This window comes from Crotalus tigris, unplaced genomic scaffold (genome assembly GCF_016545835.1).
Source record: "Crotalus tigris isolate CLP2741 ecotype Arizona unplaced genomic scaffold, ASM1654583v1 scf7180000017551.9496454, whole genome shotgun sequence".
Classification (NCBI taxonomy): Eukaryota; Metazoa; Chordata; class Lepidosauria; order Squamata; family Viperidae; genus Crotalus; species Crotalus tigris.
Genome location: NW_024096469.1, coordinates 9,274,634 through 9,300,706, shown reverse-complemented (window position 1 = coordinate 9,300,706; position 26,073 = coordinate 9,274,634). Strand labels below are relative to the sequence as shown.

The following is a 26,073-nucleotide window of genomic DNA, read 5'->3' as shown; positions in this document are numbered from 1 at the left end:
TGCTTCTAAGTGGCAACATGGTAGGTGCAATCATGCCTCAAGATGTCAAGGTGCTCACACATGTAAACAGCTTTCCAAATAGTCAGAAGGTAGAAACTGTTTTAGAAATCTCAAGGATAAGCTGAGAAATAAAAGATCAGTTTCCAGCAAAGAGCTGAAAGAGGTAATGAAACAGAGCATATTCTTTCTAGAATCTATTCCAGTGATGGCAAATCTGACATGTGTCAAAGATAACATGGCAGAACATTTTGGGTGACATACCTGTGTTCACTAACACTCGACAACAAGTGAAGTATTAATACCACTTTACAATGCCTTGGTAAGGCCATACTTGGAATACTGCATCCAGTTTTGGTCACCACAATGTAAAAAAAGATGTTGAGACTCTAGAAAGAGTACAGAGAAGAGCAACAAAGATGATTAGGGGACTAGAGGCTAAAACATATAAAGAACAGTGGCTGGAATTAGGTATGTCTAGTTTAATGAAGAGAAGGATGAGGGGGGACATGATAGCAGTGTTCCAATATCTCAGGGGCTGCCACAAAGAAGAGGAAGTCAAGCTATTCTCCAAAGCACCTGAAGGCAGGACAAGAAACAACGGGTGGAAACTAATCAAGGAGAGAAGCAACCTAGAACTAAGGAGAAACTTCCTCAGAACAATTAACCAGTGGAACAACCTGCCTCCAGGAGTGGTGACTGCTCCAACACTGGAAGTTTTTAAGAAGAGAGTGCACAGCTATTTGTCCGAAATAGTATAGGGTTTCCTGCCTGAGCAGGGGGTTGGACTAGATGACCTCCAAGGTCTTTTCAAACTTAATAATTATTATTATTATTATTATTGTTGTTGTTTTGAAAAGCATGCTCGGTCCTTTTTGGAGATTTTTTTCGAGGTTACAGAGACCACATGAGAATGGGATGTGCTCTCTCACGGCCTTCAGAACAATGCACAAGAGGGGTATGCACAGCATCATGAGCCTCCAAAAATTGTGGGAGAATAGGGTGTACTTTTGCATGGTTTTCAGAGGCTGCAGAAGAGCATATTCCAAAATTGCTTCAAGAATAAAGGCCTCGTGTAACCTGGAACAGGTTTAGATAGGCCAGAGGGGCTTGTCAACAGAATAAGAACCCCACTTGAAGCAACGCAGGGGAGATTCTAGGAAGTGCTAGGCACAATGCAAAGCAGACTGCTTGAGTGACATCAGAAGTGGCAGGGTTGAAGCCTTTAGGCCAGAGGTAGGCAACCTTTGCTCTTTTATGACTTGTGGACTTCAACTGCCAGAATTCCTGAGCCAGCCATGCTGGCTCAGGAATTCTGGGAGTTGAAGTCCACGAGTCATAAAAGAGCCAAGGTTACCTACCCGCTTTAGGCCTAGCCTCAGTGCTGGGTGCGGCTGTTCAGGATGACCTAGATCGGGGGTGGGGGGAAATAGAGAATCGTTTCTCTTTTATGAGGGGCGGGGAGGGGTGACATGCCAATAGAATCAGGTTAGGCATTTTCTGAATTTTTTACATGCCAAGCCCAAAAGGTTTGCCATCACTGACCTATACAATACACCCAGAGACACCAGAGAAAGTACAGGCTATGCTTCATTTAAAAAAAGTTTAGCAAAACATCCTGGAAAATCAGAAATTGTGTTAAAACTACAGATAACGGCAGGGGGAATCTGCAGGAAGCATCCACAGTATCTTCTCTGAATCACATTCTTACATTTTAAAGACAAAAGGTTGTTCCAGAGAAAGAGTTTGTTTAAGGACGGAATTCCTCATTGCATACAGATCCTGCCATCTACTGACAAATCTGTGCTGCACCATCCAAAGCCCACATACCAGCAGCACCTTCGTTAGGACCAATCACCCCTCAAGATTGTGCCCAATACAATATTGATCTTACTGTTCTTCTCAACTAAGGATTTTCAATCTTTTCCCCTCCTCCAATCAACCAACTATTTCTGCTTTTTATGTACTGTTCAACATTCTGCTACCTCACTTCGCTAGTCACCTTTGCTTTGAGGACCTCATCCAACAAATACACACTTGATTTCTGTTCTTTTTTTAAAAGTCAGTTTTCACACCATTTTTAAAATAACTTTGGCTTGCAAGATTAATACATGGTGACTATTGCTGGGCTTAGCAATGTTGCTTTATTTCCCTATTTCTTTCATAGGTTTTTGCCAATACATGTTCTTGTTATTGTACAACAGCACCAGGATTTCAAAGGGAAATAGGGAAGATGGCACAATTCTTTCCCTTTGATCACTTTCATAAAGTTGGAAAAAGCTCTCTGCAAAATAAGCATGTTGCTTCCTCTTCACCTTGAACCTCTGCCAAAGACGTGTACCGTATATGCCGGCGTATTAGGCGACCCGGCGTATAAGACGATCCCATCTTTATAGCCAGGCCGCATTCCTAGAACGTCGTCTTATACGCCGGAAACTACCAGTATTTCCGGCGTATAAGACGACCCCCGTCTTTGGCGTCGATTTCAGCGCTCGCGGAAGTCGTCTTATACGCCGGCATTTACGGTACCTCCTGCTTTATGCTATCTTAAGGACTTCCATCCAATCAAAGTTTTTGCTAGTATTCAATGGCGGATGTCCATACAGTAGCTGCCCCTGGAGTAGCAGTCCCATTTCTCTTCTGCAAGGAAATCATTTTCAACAAGAGAGCCAGCAAAACCCGCAAGAAGATACACTTGTATAGAAACATATATTAATCCAATTCATCTGCCTCTGATAACATCTTCTTGGAGCAGATGTTCCTCAGCACATCTCTGACTTTGATTCAGAAACTGGCAACTAAACTCTAAAGAGGCACCCAGCCTGGATTATTTTGGTTCTTCAAACTTTTTTTGTAATCCGGGTATGAGGAAAACACACAAAGACTAAAAAAAATCCCAAGAAGACTACAATGTCCAACTGGAGAAGAGTTTTCTTCACTATCAGAAGGTGGCTTACGAGAATCATCAAAAGAGATGGGTGCCTGAAAACTAGCTCTGATTCTTGTAGCCAATCCAAATTACTAATCCTTTTGGAAGCAACAAATGTGGGGTGTGCATTTTTCATGTTACAGATTCAACAAACTGGGATACAAGAATCACTTTTTAAAGAATTTGGTCTGCTCACAGAGGTGAAGTGTGTAAACTTGTATTGCTCAACTGTTAATCTGCTTATCAGTGTTGCTGGTTACTCTCATTCAAAGTGGAAAGGAGAAAGACAGTAGACCTGGCTGTCGTTCTACAACTGGTTTGTAATGGCATTGTGTTTTTTGGAATGATAGAATTGTGCTATCAACTCAGGCTGGTTTCTTTAGTTTGTCTACAAGAAGAAAGCTTTTGTTGAACTGCTGCTGTTGCTGCTGCTGTTTCCTTTTCTTTATATCCCGATAAGCTTGCACAACCCGTTCTCTCTCCTCTTGAATGATCCTTTGGCGAGCGAGAGAGGCATGGACTTGTTTTTTAACAGTGGCTTCTCTGCCAGAGCCCAAAAGAGATGTTAGCAGAAGTTGCTGCCTCTGATCAGCCTGGAAGAAAAGAAAAATTAGCTGGAGAACCTTGAAGAGGAAAAGTGGATATGGGTTGAATCTGAGAGCAATCATGAAGAGAACCAGCTTTAAGGAGAGGATGTCTAAAACATAAAACCCTACGAACATAAATACATAGCTTAACATAACCTTATGTACATAATACATAGCTTAACATAATACAGTTACATACCTGTCAGTAACCTATTCTGAGCATTGCTGCTGATCAGTAACCTATTCTGAGTATTGCTACTTCCCCAGCAAAAGCAGAGGCTGGCATTGTCAATGGCACAGTTAGGAAAGAGAAGTAGAACTCAATAAAATGACGTACTTTGTCTTTGATAACACTCTTCCTGGGTTTTGCTGTAAGAGTGGGAGGCTGTAGAGCAACTTCTCCAAATTTTACTGAGTCTAAAAAAAAGGGAACGGAAAGAAGGCAGTTCCAAATCTGATAATTGCAAAGACAACTCCAAAATAATTCAACATGCATCTTTCATTGTTTTTCACAAACAAGCAAATTTAAGCCAGAAATCCATTCTAGTCATATCCTCCTGACAAAAGGATTGTATTTATTTAAAACACTTCTATGGCCATGCACATTTTACATTAACCACAGGCAGCTAATAACAATAAAAAAAAGCAATACTGCCACATTACTGATTGATTGAACAAATTTATATAGTTACCCAACTCACAAATGGTGATTCTGGGCAGTGTACAACATTAAAAATCCAGTTTAATAAAATCCACATTATAGCCCCTCCCCCACATTTGAAAATCATGAAATTTATGTTATGACATCACAGTGCCTGCCCTTTTGCACCTGGGTCACACATTGTTTTATTATGTGCTTTGTTCTAGGAGATTCTACCCATGATTCCCAGTGACCAAATTGTGACTCTATTATCCACTATAAGATCTCTCTTTCATATTCTGCTTTGGAACAAAAGTTGAGCTGGTCTGCAGACTGATCACACTTTGAAACAAAGAGAAACGAGAAGGAATCAAGCAGGCCCATGCCTTCCATATCACTATTCTATTCGGCAATAAGCCAAATCTACCAAGCTCCGATACCGATGCAACCATCTCTTATCTCAGAAATCAGCTAAACATAAATCTCTCTCCTAGAAGGAACTTGGTTTCTTCATAACAAAGTGTCAAAATCCACAGCACTAATTTTGAAAGTGATGCAGAAGTAAGCATATTCCATAAGAGTGGCACTCTGGCAAGATTAGGCTGATAAACTACTGAAGCACACTAGTGGTTTATTTCCCCTTTCAGACAGATTACAAGAGGTTTGCTACATAAGCTGCTTCTGCTCTTCCAGCCGTACACAGTGCTTATGATGTGCAGCTATAGTAGCTCCCTTGAGAAAAGTTTCTGCAGAAATTTTTGTTGGAATAGACTTTGGTTCTGTCCATTTTTTGAGGGAGACAAAAGCAGACTCTTAGCAAAGAATCAAATCAGTCTTATTGTCTAATGCTATGGACTTGTACTAAGCACAATGGCCCTGTTTTTTTTCCTGGCTTGCTTTATTGTGTAATATTAGACACCGTAATTTATAAACCATGGCTTTTAGTTTAGCATGCTGGGTGGACTCAATCAATGGCTGTTTATTCAACATGCCATTTAAACTAACCAAAGCTTACTGCAATTTGCAAAGCTAGTATTGTATTTATTTGTTTATATCCTGCCTTTATTATTTTTATAAATAACTCAAAGCAGGGAACACACACAATATTCCTTCCTTCTCCTACTTTCTCCACAACAATAATCCTGTGGGGTGAATTGGGCTGAGAGAAAGTGACTGGCCCAAAGTCACCCAGTCAGCCTTCGTGCCTAAGGGGGGACCATGGTCTCCTATTTTTTAGCCTGGTGCCTTAACCATTAATCCAAACTGGCTTCAGAATATACCAGAATTCTGACAGTCTTTCCCATATGCAGCCATGTAACATACAGCATTCTCAGAAACAATCCTAGCTCCACATCTGCTTGTCACGATTAAAGTTGCCACATTGAAGGCTTTAAATGCTTTGTGACCCAAGTTCTTGAAGTAGCATCTCTGTCCATATCAGGGGTCTTCAGACTTGGCCCTTTTATGACTTGTGGACTTCAATTCCCAGAATCCCTCAGCCAGGCACGCTGGCTGAGGAATTCTGGGAATTGAAGTCCACAAGTCATAAAAGGGCCAAGTTTGAAGACCCCCGGTCCTTATCATAATGACCATGCATTAAACTCTTCAATGAAAATCCTTCTCTACATACTAATAGAAGGACAGAGTCATCAAAAAAAGAGAGCCTTTTTGCAACAGTGCCCTTCCTTTGGAAAGCCCTCTGGAACAGGTGTCAGTTGATATCGACTTTCATTTCTTTTTGATCAAATTGGTTGGCTGAATCATTATGGAGCTTCTTTACTTTGTTATTAATCTTTCTTTAAATCTTTGTATGAGGTTGTCACACTAAGGTTGCTTATGGATGTGGAATAGTAAACAGATATTTAATAAATTTTGTTACTACATCATACTGATAAAATAAATATAACCCCATCTTTTGCTATCAGCCTTCCCCTCTATATGGAAGTCAGATGATCTATGTCACTGGGTTGTTGCTAAACAAGTTCAGGGGCTTATCTCATTCTATATGAAGTGCTACCCAAAACATGCAGAAAATATTGGTAGCCAGATGGGGAATTAGTTGAAGGGGCTTGGTATGGATGTTTAAATTGTAAGGGTTTTTGTTTTTTTCATTTTTGCCTCCCTTTTTTTGCGAACCTAGCTCCTTACCCAAACTTTTGGTAGGGTAGCTGAAGCCCCTTTGAGTTGTGCGTGTGTGTTTTCATTGTTGCCTGGCTTGTTTTGTTCCTTTGTTCTTATTGTTATAGGGTTTAACTGTACTTTTTGTACTTCACAGACTGCCCAAAATTGCTAGCATTTGAGCTTTGTAATAAATTAGCAAACAAACAAACAAACACATTGAAAAAGAGAGTTTTTTTTAAAAAAAATCCATGCAACAGCATTCACAAAGATGCAAAAATATTACAAGGCGGTGGTAGTTATTTTCTGGGCAAATTATTACCTTACCTTTGAGAAGGTCCTTCTCGAGCATTGTTATTTTTTTTTCTGCTTTTTGCTTACGGATTTTTTCCAGCCTCTTCTTCTGAAATCTAGAGAAACAAGTTTGTTAAGAAAAAGGATACAGAAATTTCATGTCCATGAGCATGTCAAGAAAGAACCATAGTCAGACTTGGAAATAAAGATGCCACAAAACTCTCTATACAGGGACAAGAACCAATGTATCATCTAACCCAGGGCTTTTCAACCTTTTCACCCATTGTACCACTTTTAGGATATGGCAATATCCGAGTACCACCAGTCACCTAGCAAGGTGTCAAAAACTTGATGACCCCCCCCAAAAAAGGAAAAAAGTGAGAAAGTACAGGTAGTCCTCGACTTAAAACAGTTCGCTTAGTGACTGTTCGAAGTTACAATGGCACTGAAAAAGTGCTCCACAAGTCACAGCTGAGCAAGACACCTGCCTCCCCACCTGGCGGCACTCTTTCTCCTGTCCGAGGTTTTCATTGTGAGCATTTCTGTTGAGGATTGGCAGAGGGGGTAGGGTGGGGGGGGTATTTGGTTTTTATTCCCCCTGTCTGCTGGGTGGTTGCAGCAGGTTTTGGTCACTTCACATGATCCTGGGATACTGTGATCATCATAAATATGAATCAATTGCCAAGCATCTGAATGTAAATCACAAGACCCTGGAGATGCTGCAACATTCCAGCTGATCGGCGCTTCTTCTGGGCTCAGCAGATGCACCAGGATCAGAGCCGAGCTCCAGCTGGAGCCTAGCACTGATCCTGGCCTTCCGCTGAGCCCTGACAGCCTTGCAGCTCCAGCCATCTCTCACTCAGGCTTGTGCGGTGCTGCCACAGGTTCAACTCATTCCCCTCCCCAGCTACTTTTCTAGGATGTTCATGTACCACTTGCCAGGTGCCAATGTACCACAGGTGGTACCCGTAGCACTGGTTGAAAAGCCCTGATCTAATCAATAAAGGATGTTGTGCTAAGCATGTAAACTTGGATCCACTTTTATGCTCCATTGCAATTTATAGGGAGTGGCATTATCTTAACTGACACAGAATCAAGTTGAAAAATAAGATTCCAGGAAGAAACTAATTGCTACTATTAACCAAAAGAACAGGACTGAGTTAAGGCACAGTAGAGGAAAAAGATATATTATTTTTAATAATTAATTCTTTTCCTCCTCTCCTAAATGGAACATCCTTCAAGAATTCCTGAAGGATGGAATACTTACACATTAGTTCTGGGGTTAATTCTACATTTGGTGAGCAGAGGCTGGTAATAATGTTTGAGGCCTAATGGCTAGAGAAATTGATAGTGGCTTGGGAAAACCCTCTATTCAGTCTACACATGCTGGCCAAAAAGTTAACTTTATGGAATTGTTGTGAGGGTGAAATAAGAAAACTGGGTTTTCAATGAAATTCATCTCAAGAATTAGGCTTTCGGAATATAGCACCACCCTAATTCAAAGGCTGAAAATTCAAACTTAACTCTTTTTTCCTCTGCGACTTTTCTTGGACCTGCATCTCTTTCTCAGGCTCACGCGGTGTCTGGTTTTCAGTGAGAAAGCGCACGTGCTCAATTTCCCGGTCCATACGTCTATTGTATGAGGTTTCTGTCTCCCCTCGCTGTCTCTTGAATTTCGGTACTGGTATATCACCCTCTGACTGAGGCCTCTGCTTATTTCCTGGGGCAAAACACAGACATTATAATCTGCCCAATAACTTTCAAGAAGCTTACAGGAAACAGATAGAGCTCAAACCTATTCACTCTGCAAAATACTGATCCCTAACTGAGCAAATAAGAATTATCTTACAATGAACTAACCTGACATACTGCTTAAAATCAATTTTCTAGGATCTGTAGGAAAAAGGTATTCTGCTATTAATAAGCTAACTTGGATTTCTCCAGCTGTAGAGCATCATGATTTTATGGCCAATGTGCAGTATTAGAGAGCAACCAAATATAATATTGAACGTATTAGATATTCTGCCTACTTGCATTGTACTATTGGTTACCAGAGAGCCACTTACAGCAAACACTAGGGAGATCCCAGCCATAAGTGCATATCTGAAATGTTGGCCACAAAAGAAAATGTATTTACAAAAGTATTGTTTGCCTTTACTCTGTGACCTTTATTCCCTCCAGGTAACCTTAAAAGAGTTACAACTCTATACAAATATAGCAGGTTTGTATGCATGTAATATTACTATAAAACAGGGGTGGGTTTATTTATCTAATTTATTAGGTTTAGGTTTTGATGATAAACAGCCTCTTTATTATTTATTCAGAAGGCTGATGGCTGCAAGGGCAAGCTCTGAGGCAAACTGGATAGGCTAAACCAGATGTGTGGTTTGAGTCAATATTTTTGCTTAAATTACTCAGTGTTCTTTCTCTGCAGGAAATTTGTTTATTTAAAACATTTATATAAACGTCCATCTTCCAACCAATCCAAAATGGGGATTTTCTTCATTTTAAACCTGCTTTAAGCGACGTTAGGGCATACCCAAGAGTTTTCTATATTTTGTTTTCCAAAGCATTGAGAAATGAAGTGCCATAACAGAGAGCTTAGAGGGAAGAACCAAAAAAAGAGCATGAGGATCCCATGCAGATCTGGAGTCCCAGAGTCCTCCATCCTTCTGATAAAAGAACCCCATATAAGCAGACTGCCTCAAACTAGTACTATCCGGGAGAGTGATCAAAATGACGCTTTGCAAGAATTTAAGACTAGTTGCTGAAACATATACTGAATATCAAATCATAATGCTGCTTTTTACCAGCTTTCTTCTTCTTCTTGCAGGTGGGGTTTCTTAGTTCATCTCGGCTCCTCATGATTTCCCGCAACCGATATGGAATTTCTTGCTCATTCAGGCAATCTGGTTTTGAATTTGCCTTTTTCTTCACATGGCTAAAATTAAAACAAGAGAGAAATGTTGGTAAAGCTAATGCAGAGATAGGCAACCTTGGCTCTTTTATGACTCGTGGACTTCAACTCCCAGAATTCCTGAGCCAGCATGGCTCAGCTTGGAAACCCCTCCCTTTCCCCCTCAGCATGGCTGGCTCAGGAATTCTGGGAGTTGAAGTTCACGAGTCATAAAAGAGTTAAGGTTGCCTACCCCTGGTAACAACATCATCATCATCATCATTATTAGCAACTATAAACTTATACAACCTAACCTAGGGGAGTTGAAAGAACTTCTTTATGACAGATGCAAGCATTTGTCTCACATTTTTGTATCTTGCTCTGTAATGGAATTTCAACCTCATTCAGTAGAATGAATGAGAACTTGCTAGAAGCACCTATATTAGTCTGAATTAGTACCATAGCCAGCCCTATGTTTAAAGTGGTCTTTCAGTGTTCATCATTCTTCATACATCTCCCTCCACATCTTTAAAAAAATGTTGATATTTTTTTCCACAAAGAAGAAAGAATATGTCATAAATATATGGTATCTTGTTCTTATTGCCTGTAATCTAATTCAGTACTCTCAATTTTCACCATGGGTCTATCGCAGGAACTCAAAGGCATGTGATGGCACACCTCTTTGATCTCTGGTATTAGTTAATAGTAACATAATGTACCATACTCCAAATTAAATCCCCCCTCCAGCATAAAACTTGGGGCAGTGAAGAAATCTATAAGCATTTCCATTGTTATAAGACATAACATATAGCAATCTTAATACTGCTAGCCAATAAGAAGGATAAATTATAGCAATCTTTCATAGATTATGATGGAGTAGACTTCAGTTCCCAGAATTCACGAGCATTCTGGCCATTGGAAAGATGAAGAATGCTAGTAAGGAAGAGGTTTTATTATTGTGGTTGGCTGTATAGTCAGCCAGATGTTTACACGGGATTTGGCAGTTTTATCCATCTATCGAGTCCTTCCAAAGGACGTGGGATAGGCAGATATTATTGCTTAATAGTGTTAAAGGAATCATCCCAGGATATAGGCTGTTCCAAGTAAAGCTGCCTTTTGAAATCGACTGATGGGGATTTTGTTAATGCCAAAGGTATTCCAGGGATGCTCCATACGTTTTGGGATTGCATCCAAGGCACCTATTACTATTTGTACTATCTTTTCTTTCTTTTGCCACAGTCATTCCACATCTATTTGCAGGTCTTATTTTGCGATTTTTTTTCCAGATGCTTCCTTTCTGCTGCCTCTACTGCAACATGTACTACCCAGACCTTTTTGTCTTTCTTATTGACAATTATTGAGTTTGGGGTGTTATGTTGCAGGTTTTATCTATGTACATTTTAAACTTCCAGAGCATTTTAGTTTCTTCATTTTCTTTTACTTTGCCTTTTTGGAGGGGGGGTTCTCTCCAGTTCTTGCATGCAGGCAAAGGGTATTTTTTGTAGATATCATTATTACATTTTCATCCAACTTTTTTTTATATAACTCAAGATAACATCACTTATCTAATATTTCTGCCTCCAATTTTCCTAACAAGACTGTGAGGTGGGTTGGGCCAAGAGAGAGTGGAGTCGCAGCAAAGAATACATGTGCGGAATCAAGCAGTAGCCAGTCAAAATCCCAATCAGTTCTACATTCACTAGGCAGCCTTAAACAAGCTACTGTTACGATTGAGTGATAACTGAGTGAAGATGGTAATAAAACTGGTCAACCCTACAGAGTTGTTTTATCTGTCACTGACACAGAGTAAGCAAAGCGCTTTAAACTGCACACAAAAAATAGCTCACCGGATAGATACAGACCTACCACGGAGGAGAAGCCCCTTCCGCGGAGCAGCGGAAGCCACAGCAACTTTCTTCTCCCTTTTGCCCATCGTGTTCCTGACAAATACACACACGTGCTGCAGTCGCTTCCCAGTTCAGTCTTCCATTGCGTTCGCACTCTATTCTCCGCCTACTTCCAGGGGGTGCCCGGCTAATTTCCCTGTCCATCAGCGATCTCCGAGTGGTGGAGCTCGCAACTCCTATCGGAAGTTAGGGCAGAATCGTGATTGCTATTGGGCGAGGGAGACGTCACTCCCGGCAGGCGGAGAAAGAGGCGTAGGCGTTCTGAGAAGATGTTACATTCGGGGGTTTTCTGCTGCCGTCGCGGGTTAGCGGGTACTCTTGGTACGTCAGAAGTGGGTCAGGTGAGAACTTTAGCCGGGAGATTTTAGGGGGTAAAATCACAGTTTAGCAACGTTCACACAAAATGCCAAGCGCGGGTTGCTTGTTTACCAAATAAGCCCAATGGTACATTTTCAATTAAACAAGCTCATTAGGTTTATTCTGTTTCAACCACTATTATGATTTAAATGTCTGATCTTGACTATGTTTATCTGGAAAGGAGTCAAGTTGTCTTCAGCTTACCAGCCCTAGGATCAAAAAGTGCTGTAAAGCAGCCCTAATGTTGAAGGATTATCCCGCCTCAAACTCTCCTTTAAATTCTTGTTTAAAAATCATTTCTGATTCTAAGGTCCTTTGAAGTTAGCATCTTCATTAGGATTCAGTAGAGTACTAAAATAATGATCATGTTTCCAAGTTCTTCCAAGATTCTTTATTAGCGCTGGATGTTCAGCAAAGAGGAATTATCTTGGTATCATGACCACAAAGAGTGCCAAAAACAAGTTACTTCCTGGCTCGCTTCTGGATTAGGCAACCAGATGCCTTCCTAATGTATTGGATGTTAATTCTTGTCAGTCCCAGCCAACACAGGCAGTGGCAAGGGATTTGTACTCTAATCACTTGAGCTATCTGGACACATCAGATTGGAAGCTACCTGCTATCATAGTTACAGGATTGAGAAAGAAATGTTCAGTATTCAGTGGGCGATTTTATGAAACTGTAAAACTGGCAATTATTTCATAGGTTCCTTCTTAGAGAACAGAAATAAGGAGAAATGGGACTTTGATATAAACTAAGATTAATTTTAGGGAATATATTACTTTAAATAACAATTGCATTGGTGCATAAGAAAAAAAAATCCCAAATCCACACACAGAGAGACAATGTTACCACAAACCAAAACATTAGGCAAATTATTCTGGCATCCTTGACATATTTTCTTTTGGGTTTTGACTTTTCAGCGCTTAAGACTTTAGTAGTAATAGCAACTATATGAATTGGTTCCATTCCCTATCTCTCTTTAATTTAATTATTTGTTATATATACTTACATGAAACCTTCTGCCACAGGATGTGGTGAACTGCCAGTTTAATTCACATCTGAAGAGGATTGGGCAAGTTTGTGGAAGATACAGATATCACTGGGTGGTACTAGTTAGAATGACCGTTTACTATCTCCAGGATCAGAATGGGAAACTGTTAAGTACCATACACCAGGGGACAGGAAAGGGACAACAGTTTTGCCTTCCAGATAATATGGCCTTTGTGGAGAAAAAAAATACTGGATTAAGGTACCAATAGTGTCCTCTCAGCTGCATCCACCAGCCCAATTTATTTATTTTATTTATATCCCACGTTTATTATGTTTATAAATAACTGAAGGTGGCCATCATATCCAACACATCACCCTCTTCCTGTTTTCCCCACAACAACAACCCTGTGAGGTGGGTTGGGCTGGGAGAAAGTGATTGGCACATAAAATGAGACCCTCAAAAGCTTTTTCTGAACTAGACTGTAATATGCATTAAAATCCATATTGAAGAAAATACTACTCAGAATATATTCTGGAATAAATACTAGCATTCTTGATACTATACATTGCTTATAGTATCCATTTAATAATTCATTCCAAAGCCAACTCTATCATACCAGGTCAAAATGTTTTAAAATCTGAATCTACTTAAATGCATAGTTTTCAGCCTCCTGTATAAAAAGTCACCCATCAGAAAGAAGAGTCAGGATCTCACCAGAACTTGGTTGATTTTTGTTTTCAGAGCATTGTCAAGAGAGTGAAATGCTGAAGCTTACGTACTGAATCAAAAGTCACAGGTGGAACATAACCCAGATCTTGTAGGCGTGACATATTGTCTGGATAAATAAGTGAAATCCTGTAGGTCGCAGCTTTGCTTGGTTTGATTTTCGAAGATGGGTTGGAAGTCTTGGAAATAAGAAGGAAAAGGGATATAGATGTATTGGGGTTTAATTTTGTTTTTGTTCTTACCAGAACTGTATAAATCTGTTTTGGGGCCCTGAGGCTAGTGGTACAACAACGCTGGCCCTGCTGAAAAGATCCTGCCATGGGAAGTTAGTAAATATAGGCTGGCTCTCTGCAGCACTACTAAGCACTGGACAGCGTTGCTTCTGTGCAGATGCAGAGAGCAGCAATGGTACCCAAAAGGCTGCTTCCCTGGAGGATAAATCATGCTCCAAGAAGGAAACTGCTTCTTCGGGGAATGGTTTTGCCACCCCACTAACACTTACCCCTCCCACAACATGTTGTATGAGTGGATGCCACAATTGTGTCTGGATTGCTTATGCAGAAGAACTTCTGAAATACTACAAGGATGGTGGCGAGCAGGCCTTGGCAGCTGTGGAGAAACATATAGAAGATGAAAATATTAAAATGTTCCTGAAGATGGAAATTAAGTTCCGTATGAAGAAAGATTGATATTTTTGACTGGATGCACATTTATTATATGGTTTCAGGACTATACAAGACTTTGAAGAGGAAAAGCTAATTATTTATGGTTCCTTCTGTAAGAGATGATGTGTTTTATTTTATATAAAGAGTTCTAATGATCGCACGTCTATTATTGTATTACTGACTTCTTTTAAAATTTAATCTCTTTAAACCAGAGGGATATTATTTGGTATGACTTGCTATTTTCATAAACTGGGTTTGTGCTTCACATGTTTTCGGAATGTCAAACTGATCTCATGGTTGGCATTGTAGCAAAGGAGTTCTGATTTAAATGGGCAGCTAGGAACAAATAGATCCCTTCTTTGTCACATAAATATGTGCCAAATTTGAATAGCAACGTCTTTTAGTAGAAAATTAGGATCACTCATGCAGTGAATCAGCATCCTTTTCAGTGTGGTTGCTGAACAAGCTATAATGTGTTTATAGATAACCCTAAGCCTTAAAGGTTGAGTTTATACATTATGCTAAGCTAAAAATAAACTGGCCCCATTAGGATCTTGCATCATGTCTAAACCAGACATACAAGATGTTCCCCGGAGATTTATTTATATATTGACCAGACCTAGTTTTACGTTTGTTAGTGTATCTTTGCCTTCAGATCACAGCCCTGGATAACTCCTTTAGGATCCATTAATCTCGTTTCCCCATCAGCTTGCTGAAATGCAAAAGCTCCTGGGCTAACTCTTAAGTCACTCTGAATAGCTATAAAATGCTTACATTGCTGCTCTGTGGTAAAAAGAAATATCTGCTCCATCTGCCAGCAGGTATGATACTGCAGAACTGAAGGAAAGTATAGTCTGAACTTTGCAATTTACCATGACTCTAAATACCATTGCAGAGCCGTACCTCTAGCTCACAGGAAGATCACCACAGCCAGCTGGTTGACTGGCTGGCCAGTGAGGAGCCAATCCGGCCTCATCTATCATCTAGGGCAGTGGTTCTCAACCTTTTTAATGCCGCGACCCCCCAACTGGTCGTAAGTCGAGGACTACTCAACCGGTCGTAAGTCGAGGACTACTCAACTGGTGCAGCACCGTTTGCAGAATGGGACTTTTGGCGGGCTCAGCAGGGCAGAGACAGCCTGGACAATTCCTATTGGCTTTTGAAAGCCAATAGAATTAGACTCTATTCAAGAGAGTCTATTCTATTGGCTTTCAAAAGCTAAGAAAAAGGAAAAAATGGCGGACTGCATTGTTTGGCGACCCCCGTGAAATGGTCGTTCGACCCCAAATGGGGTCCCGACCCACAGGTTGAGAATCACTGATCTAGGGCAGGGGTCTTCAAACTTGGCCCTTTTATGGCTTGTGGACTTCAACTCCCAGAATTCCTCCTGGCTGAGGGATTCTGGGAGTTGAAGTCCACAAGTCAAGAGGGCCAAGTTGGAAGACCCCTGATCTAGGGAAGAATCTATTATTCCATTCTCTTTCCCCTTTTCCGTCATTTCTATTAGAGGCTGAAAACAGGAGTAGGCTTGTTTTTCGTATCTTCATAAGACTTAGAATGTTACGAATATTTTAGGTGAATAATAATGATCGTGTACACTATATCTATGAATCAGTTCGGTATAGGAGTTAAAGCACCAGGCTAGAAACCAGGAGGTTGTGAATTCTAACCCTGCCTTGGGCACAAAGCTAGCAGGATGACCGTGGTCCAGCCAGTATTTCTCTTAGCCTTAGGAAGGAGGCTTTGGCAAACCACTTTCGAAAATCCTTGCCAAGAAAACTGCAGGGACTACTCCAGGCAATCACGAAGAAGACAATATTGATTCAAAGGTGCACCTGTACTCACAAAGTACATTATAGACTACTTCCAGATGGTTGTGTTGGCCTGCTGTCATGTCTGAATGCAGCTATCTTCTGTATATTTTTACTTAGAGGCGCACTGCACACAATTCCATCATCTGCACACTACTCTCCTTAATAAATCTTGATTTTCATTTTGATGTGATATTAATGCAATGGCCTTTTATAGAGCAATATTTATTTTCCATACATGCTGCCTTTTCTCCAAGTTAGTAAGACCTCCGCACAGTATATAGACAAAGTTTGTACATCCACATTAAGTGATAATGTGGTATCTGGTTTTTGCTAAGTACAGTTTGTGTAACCAGCGCACTTTGTTGTATGCCACTTTTGGTGAGATGGAAAGCTATGATTGAGTAGAGAGTAGAGTAGAGTAGCGTAGCATATTGGCCAAGTGTAATTGGACACACAAAGATAGACAGACAGACAGACAGACAGACAGTCTTAAGCATTTAGCATATTTCATCCATTTAATCAGTAAATCATGACTAAACACACTAAGCACACTGGTAAATCACAAACGTAGTTATGTTGGGAAGATTAGTCTGAGAGTAATTAAATTAAGCTCATCTGGGAGCTTCACAGCCAAGCATGGAACTGAACTGAAGTGACTGCAGAACTAGGTATTAGTGTACATTACACTCTAAATTTGTTTTTATCTAGTGCTTTTGTTTTCTTTCCCCTATAGTATTTATAATAAGATCTTGTTACAGGATTGCTGTGTCATCCGATGCAAGATAGTAAGGACATACTTTATCCATGGTTACTGCCTGATTAGCCACAGTCAGGCAGCCATGACTTTTATTTATGAAGTCCTTACACCCGCTCTATTGTCAGTATTAGTCATGGGTGAAAAAATTGAATGGCTTACACTGCCATCTACATTTTTCCATAAAGGGTCATCAGTGGAAAATAACTTTGGAAGATCTTAGCTGTCAACTACCTTTGCTATAATTTTCAAGACAACTTGTTTCTTGCTTTTCAGAAGGACTGTTATGGGATGGATTGATTCATGCAATAAACCAATTAAGGTTTAGCAGGATATCTGAACACATCCATTGGTAGATCATGACTTATATCCCAATTGTAGGAATCTAATCAATGGTGATTGATTCAGTACACCCTGGTTAAGCCAAGCATACTGTACTGTTTTGAATGAATAAGTTACAGACAAGGCATCTGTTGGCTTTTTATAGGCAGAGAAAGAAGAAAACCCAAAGCTCGTGTCCTTGATTGTAAAGCAAAGGAGGGAGATGAGTTCTTGCTATCAATGGTTATCACTTGCCCTAACCAAAAAAAAAAAAAAAAAAATTCCCCCCAGCTTAGCCAGATTTCTGCCTTGAAAGCTTTAAAGAGTAAATATTCAGATAAAAATAAAAATTAGCAGGAAATTAACTGCACCTGTTTCAATTTGTTCAAAAGATCTGTTTGATAAGCTGGCAATCTTAGCATGATAATGGTTCCTTCTAACTGGAATAATCTGTCGTGGTCATACTGACTATTCTCATTTGCAAAATCTCTGAGCCCCATTTCAGAAGATAGTCGAATGGCTGGAATTTAGGCATTTTTAATTGGTTTGTCTTACCTGCTGTTCATATGTAGGGAAACAAGCTGTCCTTGCAGTTTTCTCTGTTTGCCAGAATCACAGTAACTCTGTTATCTCCCTTCCTAGCTGCTTTCTCTGAAATTTTCAGGGTATAGAAAAAATTGCCACGGATTCATTTATGGTGCTAGAAAATGAAAGTGGGCTGGGGAGTTTTTGTTTCTCAACTCAATACAGGTGAATATTTAAAACCTGTCCCTGTAATATTGTTTCAAATTTTTAAAATATTTAATGTAATATTTAAATAAATAAAAAATAATAGAATTATACAACGTTATACAAAATATGCAAGTCATCCTCAACTTACAACCATTTGCTTCAGGACTGTTTAACGACAATGCTAAAAGTGACTTAAAACTGGTCCTCACACTTATGAATGTCGCAGCATCCCTGGGGTCAAGTGCTCAACATTTTGGTGCTTGGCAACTGGTATGTATTTACGATAGTTGCCGCAAGTGGTGGGTCACATGATTGTCACTTGCGTCCTTCCCAGGAAGCTTCAATGGGGGAAGCTGCATTCACTTAACAACCCATGGCAAAATGGTCATAAAGCTGAGTGCAACTCACTTAACAATGGTATCGCTTAGTGACAGAAGTTCCAGTTCATTTGTGTGTGTAAGTCAGTAGCTATTTGTATGATTAATTCCTCTCCCTGACCTAAGCACATGACCTATAAACAATGTATCTGTAAAGGAAGGATGATACTGGATTAAAAACAAGAGTCATAAACCTATTATGAGGAATATAATACATTGTAACACCTCTGAAGCCTCCAGAACAAGCTTTGACCAACTACAGTTACATATTATAAAGGCTGAGTCACATAGACTGGCTATCATTAAGACTTGCGACAGGGATTTGAGTGGGTGCATCTTTCACATCTGGTAAGTAACAGAAAGTTTGTATCAGTTTTTAGAAACCAGTCAATTTATTCCACCCACTTTCCAGCTGTTATGTTCATCTGGAGCTAGTTATGGCTGTATTCCTGGAAAGCAATATCCATCTGCAAGGAAAAGATGCATGGGGTGGTTTTTAAACAACACCAGTTTGGGCAAGTCACCGTTTTAATCTTACTTTTCTCCTAGGATAATGAGCATGAATGTGTTACGCATATTTAAAGGAGACGAAATGCAAGTCTAAATGCAAATGAGACTGAAGTTCCATGGAAGAATTGGAGTTCAGCTATCAAAGCTTCTACAGTTTTTGGTAGCATGAGAACAGCATTTTGGTAGGATAATTAAAATAGTGGACTTTGGTTATATTCATGGATGTGAGAGAAACAGCAAGGTTTGAAAAATATTACTAAGTTTCCAAGAAAAAGTGAAAATGTAAGCTTTTGCAAAGGTGGTACATTGCAGGTAGATTGGGACTATTATTTTATAGTTGTGTTCTTAGTCATGGAAAATGCCCGGGGAGGAGGGAGTGGAAGGCAAATTCTTCTGAATTTAATTGCCAGATGAATTGTGGAATCCATAGCATTTTATCCTCAAAAGGTAACATTGCTCTTGCAGGGCTAAATTTATCAAGATGGGTGATAGAACAGCTTTGAGAAAATTAATACAGAGAACAGCAACAAATATGATTAGGGGACTGGAGGCTAAAACATATAAGGAATGGTTGTTGGAATTGAGTATGTCTAGTTTAACAAAGAGAAGGATGAGGGGGGACATGACAGCAGTGTTCCAATATCTCAGGGGCTGCCACATAGAAGAGGGGATCAAGCTATTCTCCAAAGCATCTGAGGGCAGGACAAGAAGCAACGGATGGAAACTGACCAAAAAGAGAAGCAACCTAGAACTAAGGAGAAGTTTCCTGACAGAACAATTAATCAGTGGAACAACCTGCCTCCAGAAGCTGTGAATGCTCCAACACTGGAAATTTTAAACAAGAGATTGGATAGCCATTTTTCTGAAATGTTATAGGGTTTCCTGCCTGAGCAGGGGTTGGACTAGATAACCTCCAAGGTCCCTTCCAACATTATTATTATTATTATTATTATTATTATTAGTAGTAGTAGTAGTAGTAGTAGTAGTAGTAGTAGTAGTAGTAGTAGTAGTAGCTGATGAAACAAACAAAGAAAATCCTTTTCCATCCAGGGAACAAGCCTAAAACTATTTTGTGGGTGGAGCACTCTAATCAGATTAACATCTTTTCAGGGATTTGCATGTGAACCTGAGAAGTGTCACCCTGGATGAGATTAATGTTGTTTTTTTCCCATTGTTCTATCTGGATGGCAGCCAATATAACCAGTGCAGAATTGCCCAAAGTAAAACCCCTAGATCTGTTGAGGATGTGTCTCTGCACCAAAGCAAATGCAAAGGTTCATTAAATCCAGTCTTCCTCCAGAATGATGCCCAATAGCCCCACCACCACCATTACTGCTGTATTGTGCCTGACAAGTGGGCTGTCTGCACAACAACTATAGGCAACAAGTTTAGCATAGGACTCTTTGGTGAAATATTCTTCTAGTATCTTATTGTATTGTTCCCCTCACACTCATTTCTAGTGATGGATATGGAAACAGAAAGCATTAAGTGATCACAAGGCAACAGGAAAATGTTCGAGCAAACCAGATCTTAGCAGTGTCGAGAAAAAAACCCAGATATTTTCTTTATCCCGGCTTGTTTTTTTTAATTGCTTCTGAAATTTAGTGTTTTCAGAAGAAATGGTACTTCAGCATCAGGGTTGCATACATAGGCCCCAACCCAAAAATATACAGTGAACCTTTCCAGTCACATAATTAAAGCAAAGGACAGTCAGTATATCACCTGTAATCACTTCCCACAGGGACAGATCCTATGGAGTGGAGAGGATGAGGAGAATTTATGCAATCAATTGTTATTTCATTATGTAACCTTAGTGCATGGCTGGGTTCACACATATGGTATGCCATGAACTTCTCTGTTGATTTCCATTGTTCAGGTCTTCAGAATCATAGTGCTGCAAGGGTCCATTGAGGTCCTTGAGTCCAACTCTCTGATTAGCACAGAAATCCAATTTAAAAACATTCCAGATGGATAGTTGCTTAGCTTGTCCTTCAACACATTCAATGGATGAATGAATGACATCAATCACCTCTCAGTTGACTTGCTCTCACTGTTCAGAAACACTTTCTAATGTTTAAGTGGATTTGCCTTCTAACAATACATTCCTTGAAGAGATGCGAACAGAGGTGACATATTTCAACTGCATCTAATGATAGATTCTAATTATTTTTCATGTTTCTTTTCTATCTAACAGATTAAGCCACGCGAATCAGGAGGGGCTTTTGTTAAAAATAGACATTCTTCTTTCATTCCAGCCATGAGCCATGAAATTCCAAAACCAGAATTCAAATCTGCTACCAGGGTGACCGGGGGGCCTGTCACTCCCAGGAAAGGCCCTCCCAAATTCAAACAGAGGCAAACCAGGCAGTTCAAGAGCAAGCCACCAAAGAAAGGTGTTCAAGGGTGAGATACAAAGTGTTATTTTGCAGAAAGAAAGGAGTTCACTTTCTTCTAGATCAAAGCTGAGTTCTAGCCCCATCTGGCCCTTCCAGAGCCGTGCCCACAACTATCATTCAATTGTAATGTGTAAAGTAAGAGAGAAAAGAAAGAAATACAGGTGGTCCTCGACTTTCAACCATTTCATTTAATGACTCTTCGAAATCACCACAGCACTGAAAAAAGTGATTTATGACCATTTTCCACACTTATGGAGAGGCTGCATGGTCCTGTGATCAAAATTTGGGTATTTGGCAAGTGGCATGTATTTGTGACAGTTGCACTATCACCATGTGTAACCTTCTCAGCTGGATTCTGACAACCAAAGTCCATAGGGAAGAAAGATTTGCTTAACAGCCAGACAATTCCCTTAATAACTTCAGTGATTTCTTTCGTAACTGTGGTTAAAAAAAAAAAAGGTCATGAAATGGGGCAAAATTCACTTAACTGTCTTGCTTAGCAATGGAAATCTTGGGCTCAGTTGTGGTTGTAACTCCAGGACTACCAATAGAGAGGAAATAATTGTATAATGTAATGTAATCGATTTAATTGAAATATTGTATAACCATAGTTCTTGTTTTGATCTAGTTCAGTAGTTCTCAACCTGTGGGTTGGGACCCCATTTGGGGTCGAACGACCATTTCACGGGGGTCGCCAAACCACGCTGTCCGCCATTTTTTTCCCTTTTCCCTAGCTGTCCTACTCCCTCTTATTGGTGGCCACACCCACTTGGGGGTCACCACAACATGGGGAACTGTATTATGGGGTCATGGCATTAGAAAGGTTGAGAACCACTGATCTAGTTCTTTAATTGAAATATTGTATAACCATAGTTCTTGTTTTGGAGTAGAGGGAGAGTTCAAGTGCTGTCTTTGCACCCTAAAAATGTTCTAGACCCTAAAACCAATCATAACCACCTTTAATCATCATTATTAGAGACAATACTCCTCCCTTGGGCTCGGCCTGTTCATCTCCTACAGTTATCAGTGATCCACTTAACAAATGTGGCAAGAAAATTGTGGTTGTAATTCAAGGACTACCTGTACGTATTGGTTAGATATCTGTGTGAGTGTGTCCCTAATCAGCATAGCTACAGACCAATTCCCGAACTTTCTTACATTATTTTCTATCATTTTGTTCTGTCAAAAACAAACGCTTTTCTTAATCACCCAACCTACGTGCAACTGAATAACGAGGTAATAGTCCCACATGATCGTGCATGGAAGCCAATTTTTTAGGAAAACAAGTTTCTTTTTCTTTTGCAGGTTTGGTGATGACATTCCTGGTATGGAAGGCTTGGGAACAGGTATGAAGGATTACATTACATTAACTGAAGTGCTGATTTGAGAAAATCAGGCTCCTGCAGGTTCCTTGCAATTTATCTTTCTCGGCTCTGCTATGGGCAGGTCCAGCTGTTTCAGCCACAGCTGGGATAGTTTGGGCAATGTCACAATTCATATTGAAACATTTCTACTGTTAGAGGCTTGCTTCCTTCGTCTAAATTTTATCAGCCACCTGGATAGTTTACTGTGAATTCCTTGTTCCTATTATTTTAATCTCTGTCTATATTTTGGAAATTATATTTCTGTTCCTTTTTTTTATAACAAGCATTCTCTGGACAGGTTGCATAAAAAGGATATAATCCACAATAGATATTTACCTATTTGTCTTAGGAAGTATTAACTTTAGAACAGTGATGGCGAACCCTGAGTGCCCAAACTGCAACCCAAAACCCACTTATGCATCGTCGAGTACTGGGTGGGTGTGGCCCATTGGCTGGGTGTGGCCCATTGGCTGGGTGTGGCTGTGGTGGTAACGGCAGACTGGATGGGACTAAAAAGTTCAATCAATCAATTCCAACTTTGCAAGATCTTTTTAATCTTTTTTTTTTTTTTTTTTTTTGCACACAGTGGCGGAGGCCTAAAACGAAAAGGTTTTATAAAACCCAGCTGAAGGCCTAGGACTGGGGCAATGGCATGTGTGCCCACAGAGAGGGCTCTGAGTGCAGCCTCTGGCACCCGTGCCATAGGTTTGCCACCACTGCTCTAGAACATGCTCCAAAAAACAGGGAAATACTGCCTAGTAGGCAGATTTAGGCACAGCCAACAGCATTCCACCAACTCCTCTTAGTGATTTATATGATTATTGGTAGCATCTCTAGACCAGCAGGTGCAAAAAGGATAGTTTCAGCCAGATTGCTTTCATGGGTGTCCTCATATTTTCCCCTCAGGATTTTTTTTCATCCAGGATTGCAACAGGAGCATTGTATTTATCCAACTTCAAGTAGTTCTTACACAGCATTTGGCTTCTGGGGGACATTAGGGAAGGATCACCCTACAGGAAAGTAAACGGCTTCAGCGGCAGCAGTTCAAAAAGTATCTGAGATGCTTTTACTCTTGATTATCAGACAGCCACAAGTCTTGGCAGAGAGGATGTGTGTACCTAGCACAGAAGATCCACTTGGATGGAGCCTAGCAGCACTAAGCTGCATGTGGCGCATCTTTTCTTTTTATCCAACTTTTTATTTGTACCAGTGTAAAGGGGCCAGACTGTATGATTTGTATTTTGCAGTAACATGTAGAGACAAACAATACACCAAAAGCTGTTTTGGCATGTGTGAGAATGTGAAAGTAGCACCTCTCTGAGCACCTTGTCGCAAATGCTGTGTTTGTGCTTTTGCGTGCTTAAGTATCTTTTGGAGGCTGGATCCAAAGCATTGTATAGACCTAGGAATACTATAAGCATCTACCTGGCTATCATCCTATTCCAAAAATGGTAGCAGAGGTGCAAATACCTCTGTTATTGTTTTCCTCTCATAAATGCCTATAAAAGCACTTTGTTTGCAGTTGGTTTTATGCTACCCAAAAAGCTATGCGTCACTTAAGCACTGTTAATATATAAACCAAAATTCGATGGATTCACACAATCCACGGGCCACGATTACACATTAAGCTTCAATGCACATGAACAAAATCTGCATCTTCAAGAGGTCCAGATTAGTCTGTCTGCTTTCTAAAATGTCCTTATTTATTTGGCTGGCGATAACTGCTGTAACCCATTTGATTCTCTATCCTTTTGAATATGGAATATGGAAGTAATGAATTGCCATATGTATGTAATATCTGCACTGATATTTAGGTCAGATGGCAATGACTGTAGCTCTCAGTACCATTCCAAAGGACTCAAAGACTGATTATGATCCCATTCCATTGTCTGATTTTTTCAAACACCTGACAAGCTTTGAAGACATCTTCATGTCATCAGAAAGCTAATGCTGGCAAGAAGCAATAAGGGTTGAATTAATGTGGGCTCTCCTCTCTTTCAGATATCACTGTGATCTGTCCCTGGGAAGCTTTCAGCCACCTGGAGCTCCATGAACTGGCACAGTATGGTATCATTTGAAGACGTAGAAGCCAGAAACAGGCCGGATACATGCCTTTCATTCAGCAAAGCAAGAACAGTTCATGAGCATTCCCATTATCCATATTCCTAGCCCTGCATATCCACTCTCCCAGTGGTAGCCTGTTGGGGCCTATAGCAATTGCTCATTAAAATAAAATCCAAGTGAATACGTCTTAGACTTGGTTTCATACTATTGTCCTTGCACTGATTTCACCCCCTCAATTAAACATTTGCAAAAAAAAAATCACAATGAACCAGAAAAATGACTTCATTTTATATGCAGTAAGTTCCAAATTTTACGTCCATCATTTTCTTCTAATCTTTTTTTTTAATCCTAGTGTTTCCCCCCCCCACATGTGCAGGGTCTCCCCACCCCCTTTTATTCTAGATCAGGGGTCCTCAACCTTGCCAATTTTAAGACTTGTGGACTTCAACTCCCAGAATTCCTCAGCCAGCTTTGGGAGTTGAAGTCCACAAGTCTTAAAGTTGCCAAGGCAAAGCTGGCTGAGGAATTCTGGGAGTTGAAGTCCACAAGTCTTAAAGTTGCCAAGGCAAAGCTGGCTGAGGAATTCTGGGAGTTGAAGTCCACAAGTCTTAAAGTTGCCAAGGTTGAGGACCCCTGTTCTAGATCTTCTGAATGTCCATTGGTTGCAACAGGAACTGACTGTTTGTTGCCTGAGCTTGACATCATGGGCTGAAAGAGAGTGACTGATCCAAAATCACCCAGCTGGCTTTCATGCCTAAAATGGGACTAGAACTCACAGTTTCCTAATTTCTAGCCTGGTGTCTTAACCACTAAACCAGACCAGGGGGTGTCAAACTCACAACTTCACGTGACGTGTCACGACATATCGTGTTTGACACCCCTGTTCTAATCTGTCCCTTGGATTATAAAAACGTTAAGCAGAAGTTGACCTTACTGAAAACTACTGTAATAATCCTTGCTAAGATAAGATGCCAGTAACTAAAGGTCCAGGAGATGGACTGCAGTGGTGAAACTTTAAGATTTAAAAGAAATCTGAATGATTATAGGTTTACAATTACAGAAAATAAGAATATTGAAAATTTTAATGTGCTGCTCCTGTATATATTGGAGAGGAAACTTTCAAATTAAAAACTAAGAATAACCATAAGAAAGTGTTTTGGACAATTTGGATATTTATTTAAATGAAACTCTAGTTACTCTTCAGTGGAAGAGACATACTTTCAATGAATTCAATAGTGTTTACTTCTAGATAAATGAATACAGGATTCCAGCCTCAGTTTCTCTACTACACATAAAGTCATTAGGTTTTAGAAGGGATGTCTGTACTGTTGCTACGTAACAATTGATGCATTTAATTCTGTGGGCCAAAAACAATTGATTATAGACATTAAAATATGACACAGAATATATTTAAGAAGGAAAGCATTATATATAAAATTAATGAAGAACCAAAAATATTTACAACCAGGACTGGATGAAGCATATGAGGAAAGTATTATATTAATGCAATATGTCTTTGTGAAGCTCATCTTTGGTAAGATCACACTTGGAATACTGCAACCAGTTTTGGTCATCATGATATGAAAAAAAGATGTTGAGACTCTAGAATGAGTGCAGAGAAGAGCAACAAAGAT

General features: G+C 40.0%; 2 protein-coding genes across 10 annotated transcripts; one reads left to right on the top strand and one right to left on the bottom strand.

The window, feature by feature from the left end:
• Positions 1-2,118: 2,118 nt before the first annotated feature.
• On the bottom strand, positions 2,119-11,468 carry CCDC137 (coiled-coil domain containing 137). 2 transcript variants are annotated; one of them, XM_039346763.1, is made up of 6 exons: positions 11,324-11,468; positions 9,376-9,506; positions 8,090-8,285; positions 6,599-6,681; positions 3,851-3,930; positions 2,119-3,519 (listed from the first exon to the last, which is right to left on the bottom strand). In XM_039346763.1, exons 1-6 carry the CDS (start codon positions 11,392-11,394, stop codon positions 3,292-3,294), a joined length of 789 nt encoding a protein of 262 aa, XP_039202697.1. In that variant the 5' UTR covers positions 11,395-11,468; the 3' UTR covers positions 2,119-3,291. The 2 variants fall into 2 exon arrangements, with proteins under 2 accessions (XP_039202697.1, XP_039202686.1); XM_039346752.1 differs by having other exon boundaries at positions 11,309-11,462.
• Positions 11,469-11,587: 119 nt separating this feature from the next.
• Positions 11,588-24,629, top strand: LOC120309444 (retinal rod rhodopsin-sensitive cGMP 3',5'-cyclic phosphodiesterase subunit gamma). Of its 8 annotated transcripts, none has more exons than XM_039346731.1 (5): positions 18,320-18,453; positions 18,655-18,797; positions 20,871-21,018; positions 22,317-22,357; positions 24,377-24,629. In XM_039346731.1, the coding sequence occupies exons 3-5, from the start codon at positions 20,873-20,875 to the stop codon at positions 24,451-24,453; spliced, it is 264 nt and encodes an 87-aa protein (XP_039202665.1). In that variant the 5' UTR covers positions 18,320-18,453; positions 18,655-18,797; positions 20,871-20,872; the 3' UTR covers positions 24,454-24,629. The 8 variants fall into 8 exon arrangements, with proteins under 8 accessions (XP_039202610.1, XP_039202675.1, XP_039202621.1 ...); XM_039346724.1 differs by having other exon boundaries at positions 20,810-21,018; XM_039346741.1 differs by lacking the exons at positions 18,320-18,453; positions 18,655-18,797 and adding an exon at positions 11,604-11,709.
• The last annotated feature ends 1,444 nt before the right edge of the window (positions 24,630-26,073 follow it).